General features: G+C 60.1%; 2 protein-coding genes across 3 annotated transcripts in view; both read left to right on the forward strand.

Annotated features, from left to right (window-relative positions):
• PODXL2 (podocalyxin like 2) overlaps window positions 1-2,914 on the forward strand; it is a 35,094-nt gene extending 32,180 nt beyond the window's left edge. Inside the window, exons 7-8 of the mRNA XM_028101832.2 lie at window positions 2,051-2,230; window positions 2,702-2,914. Coding sequence (XP_027957633.1) covers window positions 2,051-2,230; window positions 2,702-2,914 — 393 coding nt within the window. The remainder of the gene's footprint in view (window positions 1-2,050; window positions 2,231-2,701) is intronic.
• Window positions 2,915-3,369: 455 nt separating this feature from the next.
• Window positions 3,370-10,496, forward strand: ABTB1 (ankyrin repeat and BTB domain containing 1). 2 transcript variants are annotated; one of them, XM_028101596.2, is made up of 12 exons: window positions 3,373-3,515; window positions 4,743-4,805; window positions 4,889-4,944; window positions 5,985-6,129; window positions 6,275-6,434; window positions 6,523-6,568; window positions 6,915-7,031; window positions 7,118-7,236; window positions 7,719-7,817; window positions 7,925-8,089; window positions 9,605-9,805; window positions 9,884-10,496. In XM_028101596.2, the coding sequence occupies exons 1-12, from the start codon at window positions 3,460-3,462 to the stop codon at window positions 10,088-10,090; spliced, it is 1,434 nt and encodes a 477-aa protein (XP_027957397.1). In that variant the 5' UTR covers window positions 3,373-3,459; the 3' UTR covers window positions 10,091-10,496. The 2 variants fall into 2 exon arrangements, with proteins under 2 accessions (XP_087883084.1, XP_027957397.1); XM_088026958.1 differs by having other exon boundaries at window positions 3,370-3,515; window positions 9,605-10,496.
• Window positions 10,497-13,443: the final 2,947 nt, after the last annotated feature.

Consider the following 13,443-nt stretch of genomic DNA (forward strand, 5'->3'; position numbering starts at 1 on the left):
CCTCCTAAGACACAGTTGCCGTGGGAGAGACCGAGTGCACGAATGCGTAGGAATGTGTGTGCACCACCGCACAGTTTGCGAAAGGGCCCGGAGGGGGTGGTGGTCAGGATAGGACTCAGAGGGAAGGGGACCTCTGAGGGGGATCTGGACAGGTAAGTGGGAGTCTTGTGGGTAGGTGGGAATTGCCCTAGGAATTGGGCAGAGGCCTGGTGGGCTAGGAGAGCGTGATGCAGTTTCAGAAACCACAAGAGAAAGCACGACAGGTATAGGTATGCTCTGGAAGCCATCGACCAGGCACATCTGGCGGGACAGGGCTCGGGCTCAGGGCATGGCCCTGCCATCTTGAGGAGCACCTCTGACTCAGTCCAGTTGGCCAGCTGCATGGCCAGTCCTGGTGACATGGGCTGAGGAGCAGGCTGGCCAAGCTGTCCTGCACAGCCAGCCACCCCTGTGTAGGGCTGAGCAGAGCCAGGGCCTGGGAGGGGAAGGACCCCCTTGGTCCTCCTCTTTGGTCCTCCTGCTCCTTGTTTTACTTTCTTTGCTAGGGAGGACCTTGGGTTCCTCGCCTCCTTTCTTCAGGACAGCCACCATGCCAGCTCCTTACTGTGAAACCCAGTGACCTGGTATCAGTCCTCTCCCTTCTCCAAGGTTCTGCAGTGTTTCACAGCTGGGAAAGATGAGCTGTGCATGACCGTGCGTCCTATCTCCTTATCTATCACACACAAGGCGGAAAGGTGGTTGTGCTGGTGGTTTGGGGTTTTTTTGATAAGCACACTGAATGCTTACTAAGTGCCAGACTGCGCTGGGTTCTCTCACTCAGCCCTCAGTGCCAGCCCGGGCCTCGTGAGGATTAAATAAGGTACCTGGTTGAGTAGTGTTGGTGCCCTATTTAAGATGAGAGCTGTAGCCCAGAGAAGGGAAGTGATTCACCCGAGAACGCACAGCCGGGAAGCAACAGAGCCAGGCTTTGGACCAGGCCTGAATGACTTAAGAGCCCAGGCCTTTAAGCATGATGCTGGCCTTACTGCCTGGATGGCTACCAAGGACCTTTCCAGTTGTGAAATTCTGGGTTCATGAACACGGGGTGGTGGGGGGTGGGCAGGTGGAAACTTGGGCTGGCCTTCATCTTTTTCCCACAGAAACTTCCTGCCTCTCCCGGCCCCTGGGTGTTCTAGCTTTGCTGGACACTATTCAGACTGACCTGTTCTGGCATATTTAGCAATTTCGTTGGTGGGTGAACCTAGCAAGAGAAACTGATCTTCGATAACTAAAAAGTCAATAGAGAAAAGTACTGGAAATAGGATGTTCACAGACACCCAGGAAGAGATGAAACCTGGCCTCAGATAGGGGAGTCCTAGGCAGAAAGGGAGGCTCCCAGGTCTCTGCACTGGGAGCTAGTAGACAGCACCCTCACCCTGGCACCTGTCATCTGATGAGGATGGCACTTCCCCTTCCCTGCTCTCTGCTTGAGATGCTGATTTGTGGAGAGAGCACCTGCCTGGCCCAGTATGGATACAACAGCCTCTAGGCTTAAGAAGACCAGCCCACCCAAGACAGCTTGCAGTGTGGCAGGGGTACTGACCAGCCAAATGCCATTGGTGACCACCCACTCTTATGGGAAAAGGGAGGAAGCTGGGAGGCTGGTGGTGGCCCAGGATGTGGGCTGTCCCCAGCATCCTGTATAGCCCACAATGGTCAGAATGATGCCAGAACACCTCCACGCCCAAGGTGGAAGTTGTGTTCCAGGGACCTGAATCAGTAGTGGAGCCAGACTTCTGCCCCAGCAGGGACACGGTCAGGGCAGAGCCATGGGGGGGTGTGAGCAGAGGTTGAGAATGGGGGCATGGGATCGAGAGGCTTGGGGCTGCTCTCGGGTGAATGGATGGGGATTGGGCAGAGACAGGGAAAGAGCCCCAGGTGAGCACAGGTCAGGAGTATGCCAGCTCTTCTCAAAGCCTGTGCCCTGTCCCTGAGCCCCAACCCCACAGCCCCACGGGGAGCCCTGACACCCAGGACCTCAGCTGAGGAAACCGGCCCCTCCCACCCCCAGATTGGCATCCAGAACTACTCCACTACAAGCAGCTGCCAGGCACGGGCCAGCCAGGTGCGCAGTGACTATGGGACGCTCTTTGTGGTGCTGGTGGTCATCGGTGCCATCTGTGTCATCATCATCGTGCTGGGCCTGCTCTATAACTGCTGGCAGCGCCGGCTGCCCAAGCTCAAACATGTGGTGAGCATGGGGGCACGTCTGCAGGAGGGCTTGAGCTGGGGGTGGTGCCTGTGGAGGACAGAGTACCCAGCAGGGAGACTCACTGTCCTCACTGCCAGGTGGGGTGGCAGTAATGGTCCTGGGATGAGGGGGTCTGTGCCTGAAGCTGCTTGTCCCGAGCCTAGCCCCCAGTTTGTGCCTCCTGTCTGCAGGGCACCAGCCCCGTCATAGGTGCTAGGGGTGCAGTGCGGGGCTGTGGGGAGGGATCAGATGATGTCAGGGTTGTTTAGTGCAAAGGATCATCAGAAGTTTGGTTATGGGAACAGAAGGGAATGGGCATCTATCGAGGGTCCGCTGGGGGTTCCCTGTGTAGGGTTTCACAGACCAGGGAAGGAACAGTGAATGGTTCCGGTGCCGTGCGCCCGGAGCTGTTCGGGCAGGTGGGGGCCTGGGTCGGGGCGCTCGCCCAGCGGCCCTCTCCCACCGCCGCAGTCACACGGCGAGGAGCTGCGCTTCGTAGAGAACGGCTGCCACGACAACCCCACGCTGGACGTGGCCAGCGACAGCCAATCGGAGATGCAGGAGAAGCAGCCCAGCCTGAATGGCGGCGGGGCCGTCAACGGCCCGGGGGGCTGGAGCGCGCTCATGGGGGGCAAGCGGGACCCCGAGGACTCGGACGTGTTCGAGGAGGACACGCACCTGTGAGGGCGCCCGCCCGCCGGCAGCTCTGGCCCGCTGTGACCCCGCGACCGTGCCCTCGCCCCGTTGGGGCTGCGCCGGGACGAGCGGGGCGGACCCGGAGCGGACAGCCGCGCCTCCCCTCCCCTTTCGGCCCCGGCCGCTCTCCCGCAGCCCGGCCCTCGGTGCGGGGTCCTCCCGCTTCCCACCGACTCACGGAACAGTCTCGGCACAGCCCTCCCCATTTCCACCTGACGCCCCGAAAGGCCGGTCCCGGAACTGCCCCGCTTCCCCGGCCACGCCCTGGGACCCCCATTAAAGCCGCCCGGAGACCGCGCCGGGCCCAACCCGTTTGCCTGCCGGACTCGTTCTTGCTCTGGGGCGGGGCGGGGCGGGGCGGGGCAGGGGCGGGCGCGCAGGGGGCGGGGCGGCGCGGCCCGGGTAGGTCCTCCGGGCGCCAGGCGCCGCTGCGGAGCGGGGCGGGGCCGCGTGTGTTTACATCCGGCCGGGGCGCGCCGCCGCCGCCACTGCTGCCTGGGTTCGTTCGGCCAGAGGTCCGAGCCGCCCGCACCATGGACACCAGCGACCTCTTCGCCAGCTGCAGAAAAGGGGATGTGGGCCGAGTGCGGTGAGGACCCCGCAGCCCCCGGGGCGGGGGCGGGGTGGGAGGGGCGCCCTCGGGGCGCCGCCGGCCCCGGCGCGTGCAGTGGACAGGAGCACGCCCGTGCGCCGCCGCAGTCCTGGCGCCGGACCCACCACAGACCGTCCCACGAGAGCGCTTGGGCGCCCAAGCAGGCGGCCGAGGCAGCTTTCCCAGCCGGGGTGCGCCAAGATGGAGTGGTGGGGGTGTTTTGCTCCCTGGGGTCCAGGAGGGCTTCTCAGAGGAGAGGACTGCTACGCGGAGCCGCGGAGAAGTGGGCGGAGAGGAGGGTCGTCCTCTGAGCGCTCGCGACCGGGAGGTCAGACCCCGGGTCGGGCCTGGGACTCCAAACACCTAGGACCCAGAAGCAACCTCTGATCCCCCGGGATTTGGAAACTCCTAAATGCAGTTGAAGCAAATCTGGCGCTGAAATCGCCGTAGAACAGGGAGTGACGGGTGCCTATTTGGGATGTGGGGCATCTCACTTCGTGGGCCCTTCCCTCCCTATTACCTGTATCTGACCCACTACTAGCTCCCTTGGGCTGGTCCCAGGCTTCCTGACTCCCACGGCGTCCCTGGTCCCTCCCCAGCATCAGATGTCACCTAGGAGTTAGCTGATAACCCCCAAAGCTGAGTGCCGCTCAAGAGCACTCCTGGCCCAACTTGGACATCTCTCCCAGGCTTCCTGCCCTCAGTGATGGCTTCATCACCATCCGTGATGACCGCCCCCCTTGCCTCCCACGTGCCATCAGCTACCGTGTCTCCTGCCTTCTGCCTTCTAGAGTCCGTTCGCCTCTCTTCCCGCTTTCGCACCACCAGGACACCTGCAGCAGCCTTGTCCTTGGTCTCCCTACCTCCAGTCCCCCCGTCCGGTCTGCTGGCCCAAGCAGCCAGCGGGCCCTAACAGAACAGATGCGCATCACCACCTCCTCTCCCCCAAACGCCTTCAGGCCAGAATCTTGGCCTCCTCCGCTCTGGGGTCCACTTCTGAGGCTCAGCGTTTGCCTTATGAGTTCCCGTCTCTACAGCTCGTCTGCCTGGTGCTGGTCCCTTGGCTTCGAACGCCTTTCCTGCTTTGATCTGCCTGTCACCTGCCCTCGCCTGGGGGAGACTTCCCTCAGCCAAAAGGGATGTTTTCTTTCCTTCCCCATCCTGTGGGTTTCCTCACAGACAGGGAGCCTGTCCTGACTCAGACTCTGCCCCCCCCCACCCTAGGTACCTGCTGGAGCAGCGGGACGTGGAGGTGAATGTGCGGGACAAGTGGGACAGCACCCCCTTGTGAGTGCCGGGCCGGCAGGGGTGGGGCGGGGGGCTCTCAGGCCTCTCGGCTGCCTCCTGTGCTCCTTGTTTCCCTCCCTCAGGTACTATGCCTGCCTGTGTGGGCACGAGGAGCTAGTACTCTACCTTCTGGCCAACGGTGAGAGAAGGGGCCGGGGCTGTGTGTGTGTGTGTGTGTGTGTGTGTGTGGTTTGCATTTGCAGACGCCCTCGAGTCCTGTCCTTGCGTCACCCCTGCACATACCCAATCAGCAAGTCCTGCTGGTTCTGCTTTTAGAACCTATTTTCTGCCTTGTCCACTTCCCCATCTCCACTGCCACCACCCAGCCCAATTACAGCATCTCTCCCTGGCCCCAAAGCCAGCCTCCTCTGGTCTCCTGACTGCCCCTTTTGCCCCACCTACAATCTGTTCTCCATAATGCATCCCAGTGGGTCTCCTAAGTCTGATAGGCTTAAAGTACTCCAAAGACTTCCCGTTGCATTTAGCGTAAAACTAGAGTGACTTGCCAGTCTTTGTGCTTCTAAGTGACCTGCTCTTCCCCCTCTGGCCTCACCTCCTTTGGCTCCCCCATGTGCTCACTCTTCAGCCACACTGGCCTCTCCGGTGCTCCAGCACTTGGGCACTCCAAGTTTGCTTCTACCTCAGGGCCTTTGCACTTGATCTTCTTTCCATTTAGACTGCCCTTTCTCAGATCTTTGCACGGCCGACTTCCTCATTCCATTCAGGTCTCTGCATGTTGTCATGGACCCAGGGACCTTCCGTGGTCTCTATGTGGCAGTCACAACCACTGTTACCATTTGCTTTGCTTTCTTTTGCTTCATAGCACCTGACATTTATTAACCTGTTTATTGGCGACTGCCCCACTAGAGAATCAATTTAGTCAGCACAGGTATTTGTCTGTTTATGGCTCTGTCTCCAGGGCATAGAACAGGGCAGTCTCTGAGCCTGCTTTGTTTGTAGTCTGTGGTACCCAGATGTGCCTGTGTACCTAGGCCCTGGCAGAGAAGATGCTAGTGTCGGTGTGGGCCCAGGGTATTTGGAAGGGGCTCCAAATTCCAGGGCTGGGCCCTACATGTGGGAAGGTTGCAGGGGGAGAGATGAGGATTTCCCCCAGACCCTCTCCCAGCCGTGGTGTGCATGTTCCTGACCCTGCTGACTGGTGAGCCCTGCTGCCCCTAGGAGCCCGCTGTGAGGCCAACACCTTTGATGGGGAACGCTGCCTCTATGGGGCACTTAGCGACCCCATCCGCCGGGCCCTGCGTGATTACAAGCAGGTGACAGCCTCCTGCAGGAGGCGGGACTACTATGACGACTTTCTGCAGCGGTGAGATGGGGTGCAGGGCTGGGTGTGTGTGGAGGGGGGCGGTGATGTGGAGCTGAGGGCTCTCCGGCAGGGTGGGGTGGGAGCCGCTGTGGTAAGACTGGGGAAAGGTGCATGCTGAACACCCCCTCCACCTACCCCTCCCCAGGCTTCTGGAGCAGGGCATCCACAGCGACGTGGTTTTTGTGGTGCATGGGAAGCCCTTCCGGGCACATCGCTGCGTCCTGGGCGTGCGCAGTGCCTACTTTGCCAACATGCTGGACACCAAATGGAAGGGCAAGAACGTCGTGGTCCTGAGGCACCCACTGGTGTGTCCCTCCCAGGGGCAGAGGGACAGCAGGGGCTTGTGCTGGGTGGCTGCCTCTGACCTCCCCTCCTGGCTATCTCTGCTTGCAGATCAACCCCGTGGCCTTTGGGGCCCTGCTGCAGTACCTGTACACAGGTGAATCTCTGGGCCCAGGGTGGGCGGGCAGGGGGGGCGTTTCTGTACAGCAGCAGACTCAGCTGTAGCCTTGGGCCCTCCCTTTACCTCCTGGTACTTACCCCTGCAGTGTGGGGCGGTTCCAACTCCCTCCTGGGTGGGCTGGGAGACAATGAGCTGGTGTGTCTGCTCAGGAAGAACTTGTCCCATCTGCAAACTGAGCCCTTTCCTGTCTGTCCTGGGGCCTGTAGAACTCAGGCAGCAGCTCCTGAGGGGAAAACCAAGGCAGCAAGTAGACCTAGGAGTCCCAGTGCTAGGGACAGCGGAGGGCTCCCCTCGGGCCCTGAGCCTCCCATGCCGCACCCAGGCCGCCTTGACGTCGGTGTGGAACACGTTAGCGACTGCGAGCGCCTGGCCAAGCAATGCCAGCTGTGGGACCTGCTCAGCGACCTGGAGGCCAAGTGCGAGAAGGTGTCCGAGTTTGGTGCGTCCAGACTTAGGGTCCAGGGCATCGGGCGGGAACTGGCGGGGCCCACTTGGCTCCCTGAAGCTGTACTCTCCCCTCCACAGTGGCATCCAAGCCAGGCACGTGTGTGAAGGTGCTGACTATTGAGCCCCCCACAGCAGACCCCCGGCTTCGGGAGGACATGGCCCTGCTGGCCGACTGCGCCCTGCCCCCTGAGCTCCGTGTAAGCACATGGCGTTCTGGGATGGAGCCCAGTGTGCACATAGCTGTGGTAGACAAGTCCCACTCTTGGGTTCACCCTTGTGTGACCCGGAGCCAGTCACTTCCCTTTTCTTTTCTTTCTTTCTCTTTTAAGATTTTATTTATTTGAGAGAGAGCGTGAGCACAGGAGCAGTGGGAGGGACAGAGGGAGAGGAAGAAGCAAGTTCCCCTGCTGAGCAGGGAGCCCCATGCGGGGCTCGATCCCAGGACCTGAGACCATGACCCAAGCCACAGGCAGATGCTTAACCAACTGAGCCACCCAGGCGCCCCGGTCACTTCCCTTTTCTGGGCCCACTTTACTTTTGTTGTTTGTGTTGTACTCAGATCTTCAAATGGGGCAGCAGTCCACCCCTTGGGGATCAAGCTAGAACAGGCTTTAGACTGGGGCTGGCCCCTCTCCCTTGTCCCACCTGCTCTGAGGGTATCTTTTTTCCCATCCCCCAGGGTGATCTCGGGGAGCTGCCCTTCCCTTGCCCTGACGGCTTCAACAGCTGTCCTGATGTCTGCTTTCGGGTGGAAGGTTGCGGCTTTCTCTGCCACAAGGTGCCGTCCCTCCCCCCCCAAGCCACCACCCCCTTGCCTTAAGTCCCTGGCCAGCTGTCTGGGCCCGGGCCTTGGCCCTCGCCCTTCCTGAGCCCAGCCTCCCCCAGGCCTTCTTCTGCGGCCGCAGCGACTACTTCCAGGCCCTGCTGGACGACCACTTCAGAGAAAACGAGCTGGAGGCCTCAGGCGGCCTCCCGGCCATCACTCTCCACGGCATCTCACCCGACATCTTCACGCACGTGCTCTATTACATCTATAGCGACCACACAGAGGTGCGGGGCTCAGGCCGCATGCGCTGGGCTGGGGGGCATGACATTCGGGACAAGGCCACAGCCCGGGTCTCCACGGGGCTTAAAGGGAGGACCTGGGTCCTGTTTGGCTCCGTGGGGCTGGTTTTCTGGGAAGCTGGAGAGGAAGTGTGGGACACATTTGGATTTGTCTTTCAGGCAGAGGGGACCTCAGTAGATTCCAGAGCAGGGATTAATGGCAGGAGCCACATCATGAGCGCATGCCACATGGGGTCCCCGAGTTCTCCAGTTGGTGGGAGGGTAGGGAGAGTAACCCTGAATTACCACAATAGTGGGGAGCCCTGAGCTTCCTGCTTCTGGATAGCAGCCCATGCCCAGGGTTCTGGATTTCTGTCTCCTGTTCGCTTGTTGCCTCACTGGGTCTTCAGCTGCCCCAAAGCATCCCTAACGTGTGGGTGATGGGGCAGCTGGAGCTAGTGCCGAAGGGGTGTGTGTGCGCGTGTGTGTGTGCGCGCGCGCATGTGCGCGTGTGTGTGTGTGTGTGTGTAAAAGGCCACTGTGATAAAGTAGAGAGAAGTTTGTTTCTCCTTCATGTCTGAGGTGTGTGCACCAGGGCAGGTGGCGTACTGGGACCCAGGCTGCCCGCTCCATCTGTCACTGTGACGTGGCCTAGGGCAGGGGTCTGCAGGCCCTCTCTGAGGACTAGGCGTAGGTGTCATGTGCCTGAGCATCTTTGTCGCGGCCGTTCGGCGCGGCCGTCGTGCAGAAGCACCATAGCCGGGGTAGGAGTGAGCAACTGTGGCCGTGTCCCACTGGCACTTCGTGACAAAATACAGAGCGGCCCGGACCTGGTCCACAGCACCTGAGGTGGTATTCTCCTCTGCATCTGGAGGTCGGGCTACAGGCTGACTCACGCTTAGGAAGCTGAGGAAGACGAGGCAAGCAGTTTCTTTTGTCCTAGGCCAGGTGGAGGCCACACACACCAGTTCTCCTTTGGCTCTGGAGAGAACTCACTTAGTGGCCGTACTTGCCAGCAACGCAGGCTGGGACATATGGCCTCTGGTCAGGAAGAAGGCACAGGGGACAAGCTGGGCTGTGATGTTAGCCTTGTGCTTGGCTCATGTAGCGCCCCCATTCCCATCTTCTGTTTCCGACGACAGCCTTTTGAGACAGGCCTGGTTGCACCTCCCAGAGAGGAGGAAACAGGCACACAGAGGTGAAGTGACTTGCCTAGGGTCCCAACAGAATTTCAGAACACGGGTCTGGGTGATTCATAGCTCAGTCTCTTTACCCTGCTAAGGCCCTGCCTGCATCAGGCCTGCAAGCCTGCCTGAGGCCTGGGAACCCCAGTCTCCTCCAGGCTCTCTGGTCCCACAATGCCTGCAGCAATCTGCACCACCACCACCACCACCCTCCACCCCGAGGCATGGGTGGGAGCTCCTGCCCTGCCTGCAGCCTCCACCCAGCCTTGCGGCCGGGACCCTGAGTGGCCTTGGTGACCTCGGGGCACACCCTCCCTCACCCCTTCTTTCACTGCAGCTGCCCCCCGAGGCGGCCTATGATGTGCTGAGCGTGGCCGACATGTACCTGTTGCCAGGCCTGAAGCGGCTGTGTGGCCGCAGCCTGGCCCAGCTGCTGGACGAGGACAGCGTGGTGGGTGTGTGGCGCGTGGCCAAGCTGTTCCGCTTGGCGCGCCTCGAGGACCAGTGCACTGAGTACATGGCCAAGGTCATCGAGAAGGTGGGCCCGCGGGAGCCGTGGTGGGCGGGGCAGGCTGAGGGCGGGCGGCAGGCGTGCTCTGAGCTGGCCTGTCCACAGCTGGTGGAGCGGGAGGACTTCGTGGAGGCCGTGCGGGAGGAGGCGGCGGCCGTGGCTGCCCGGCAGGAGACGGACTCCATCCCGCTGGTGGACGACATCCGCTTCCACGTGGCCAGCACGGTGCAGACCTACAGCGCCATTGAGGAGGCGCAGCAGCGGCTGCGGGCACTGGAGGACCTGCTGGTGTCCATTGGCCTGGACTGCTGACTGTCAGCTTGTAGCACGTGTGGGCCGCTGTGTGTGTACGCGCACGTGCGCGTGTACAGCTCGTCTTTCTGTTCCTTGTTACGTTGAGGGCATCGTGGGCTGAGGGGGCTCCGTGGGATACCCCTCCCACTACATGCCTGGGGGCCCCAGGGGAGGGTCAGGATGAGCCCCCTCCCCCAACACAAGCCAGCCCCCAAGGCCCTGGGGCTGGGCACTGCTCAGGGAAACCTGGGGTGGGGGTCTCTTTGGGCCTCCCTCCCCCAGGCCCCTCCACACCCCCGCTCTCCTGGCCCTGGCTTGTTTGCTTCCAAGCCAAGGCAGCAAGCAGGCTTCTCTGAGGAGCCGAGGTGGCCCACAGGGAGCAGAGAAGTCTGTGTGTGGTAATAAAGCTTCATTTGCCGTGGGAGCCTGAGCCTGTGTCTGGGGTGGGCACAGGAGCAGGAGTTGGGGAGGACCAGGGAGGAAGCTCTGGATTTGGAGCCCCTCGTCCAAGCTGGGAAGGCCTCGGTGCCCAACAGGGGCTTCTCGGGGGCTGGCGGGGTGTGTCTGTGGGTCTGAGTAGGCAGGCCCTCTCTGCAGGGGCCCTCAGCTTCCCCAGCTGGGCCCAGCCTCGCCACTGGTGGGACTCCCCTCAGGCCCAGCTTTTGCCTTGAGCTCCTCTTGGCGAAGTCCGACCCACCTCCCTGCCCTCCGTGGTCCTGGGGGAGGTTTAGTGCGAGGCTGACTGAGCGATCAGAGGCTGCTTCCCCCTCAGACAGGCAAGGACCGGCTTCTAAGCCAGACATATTTCTAGCACTCATTTGTTGAGCACCGCCTGTACACCAGAGGCTGTTCGTCTAGCTGTGGTCTCACCACCAGCACCTGCATTTTACAGCTGTCAGGAGGGAGGCTGGGCCAGAGGGGCGAGGCCCCGGTCAGCCCTGCAGTCCCAGGAGGAGGGCCGGGGAGGAGGGGTGGAGCTGGAAGGAGTAGGAGGAGGCCCAGTGACCCCAGCTAGCCCCAGCCTGGCTCCCTCCACTCCCCAGCCCACTGGCTGCTGGCTGTGGGGACTAACCTCCATCTGCCCTCAGCCCAGGGCCAGCCTCCTTCTTGGGGCGGCCTCCTGGCCCCTGCCACAGGGGCCGTGACATTATCAGGGATGTCAGAGGCAGCTTTCTCAGGATACCCTGTAGGCTGCCCCCACCGCAGTCCCTTGGGTCCTGAGGCCCAGGCAGCAAGCACCCTGAGGCCTGCCCCCTTCTGCCCTGGGAACAGCAGTGGGTGTCCTGGCCCTCCCTGCAGTTGTTGTTCTGCCCTTTGTGCCTTTTTACTCTTGTCAGTTCCAGAACTTCTGGGATCTTTTCCTTAAGCCCCTCCGTGCTTTTCATCCATATTGGTCTGGCATGTTGCTCACATGTGGTCAGCTGTAAGATCAGTTGGGTCAGTTGAACAAGGTACCCAGTAGGTAAGAGGGTGATTGGTGTGGAGGAGGGGAACTTGCCAAGTAGACAGCGGGGCCTTCTGGGTGGAGGGCAGGGCTTGGGCATGGGCCTGGGAGCCTGAAGAGGCCCAGGATGAGACTGGAGGAGGTCAGCATGGCCAGGGCCCAGGCCCCCACTGCGGCCAGAGTTCCCACCCTCGCTCTACTTCTTACTGCCTGGTCACAGCTCCATGCCTCAGTTTGCCCAGCTGCCTCCCTCCTCGCTTGGGGCATTAAAAGTGAGTTCCTGCTATTTGTGGAGGGGACCACACCGGCCCAGGGAGTGAGCTTGTTGTGTATTTGTGAAATGCTGGGCTCCACCCAAGGTGTGGAGGGAGGGACAAGGAGGGTGCAGCAGGGGCTGTCTTCAGCTTTGCAAGGTCATTCCGCTTGCTCTGGGCACCCAGGCAGGAAGGGTGGGGCCAGGCTGGTGGCCTAAGAGCCACAGGTCCCACCTGAGACCGCACACTAACTCCACGTGCGCCAAGGTATGTAGTAAGAAGTTTAAACATTAAAAAAAGTTTTTTTTTAATTACGATGCATTTTTTCAAAAACGATTTTATTAGAAAGCAAGCATGGGGGGGAGGGGCAGAAGGAGAGGGAGAGAGAGAATCTCAAGCAGATTCCGTGCTGAGGACAGAGCCTGACGTGGGGCTCGATCCCACGACCCCAAGATCACGACCTGAGCCAAAACCAAGAGTCAGATGCTTAACCGACTACACTACCCAGGCACCCCAATTACGATGCATTTTTTAAAAATAGATACTAGGGATGAAAGTGAACTGGCATAGCAAACACATCTTTTTTACAGCTATTACTTGAAAGCGTATTTGTTTTATAACAGATTGTAAGTAAAAACCTAAGTGAGGAGGTTTCAGGGGAAATGCTCTGGATGTGGTACTTTGCAGGTCACCGAGAGAGCGAGTCTGGGGAGCTGTGCCGGCCAGGGAGGCAGTGGGGCCGGGGGAGTCCATGTGCCTGGGACCGTGGCCGGTCCCCTCAGCCCCTGGGCCACAGGGGCATCCACCAATTACCTCATCACACCTTCCTCCTTTTCTCGGCTACTTATGGTCTACGGTGGGGAAGGTGTTCAGTGCGGTGTTGCAAACAGGAAACAGTGAGAACAGCCTCCGGGAGCCCAGCGGGGAAGGAAATGGTAGTAAACCGGTGTGGCCGAGCTTCCGGTCCTGAGGATGCTCGGTGGTGGCCTGTGTACACACGGGGGGTGCGGGGGCTGTCTGCCTGCCTGGCGGTGCTCCCTGGAAGCCCGGGCTCAGAAACACAGGGCCGGCTTCCAGAGTGAGAGCTGAGGGTTTCATCTGATTTCTGTGTTGTTTCCATAGTGTGGCTGTATTGCATTTAGAATTAAAAAGCACATCTGTCCCTCAGGTAGCAACTTTAATTCATTCCTGCCGAGTGAAAACATATGTCCATGAATTTTATTGGGAAAGCTAAGCATTCTATCCCAACTCAAGATACACATTTTTCACAGAAGGAAAAATAGATCAGCTGAGCGCTGACCAAAGAAGCAACAAGCACAGCTTATACAAAGATGTAATGTGGGGATGGCTTGTCGCACCCCCAGGGAGAGAAAAGGAGCCACGGCGGGCTGTGCGGGGCAGGCGAGGCACTCTCTTCTCAGGTGCTGTGTGCTGAGTCGTGCTGGAGCTCAGAGAAACATCAGGAATCCCGATCCTGTCTTTATTTAAAATGCTGCTATTGGGTTCATCATGCATTTTTTATGTTACTTTTAATTTAAATCACATGAAAGTATTATCTTGTTCATGAAGATTCTTGGTGCCCCTTTTACATTGTGTCCCAGGCAAGTGTCTTACTTGGCCTCACCCTGGTCCTGGTCCTGACCCAAACAGTCATTACATGAGGCAGGTCTATG

This window comes from Eumetopias jubatus, unplaced genomic scaffold (genome assembly GCF_037043125.1).
Source record: "Eumetopias jubatus isolate StellerSeaLion01/CBP00866 unplaced genomic scaffold, mEumJub1_p1.0 scaffold_1, whole genome shotgun sequence".
NCBI lineage: Eukaryota > Metazoa > Chordata > Mammalia > Carnivora > Otariidae > Eumetopias > Eumetopias jubatus.

Excerpts from the sequence above, each read along its gene's own strand:
- ABTB1 (XM_088026958.1), top strand. The coding sequence starts at position 3,460 with ATGGACACCAGCGACCTCTTCGCCAGCTGCAGAAAAGGGGATGTGGGC. Across the intron at positions 7,032-7,117 it reads CGAGAAGGTGTCCGAGTTTG|TGGCATCCAAGCCAGGCACG; the intron begins GTGCGTCCAGAC and ends TCCCCTCCACAG. Across the intron at positions 8,090-9,604 it reads TCTATAGCGACCACACAGAG|CTGCCCCCCGAGGCGGCCTA; the intron begins GTGCGGGGCTCA and ends CTTTCACTGCAG.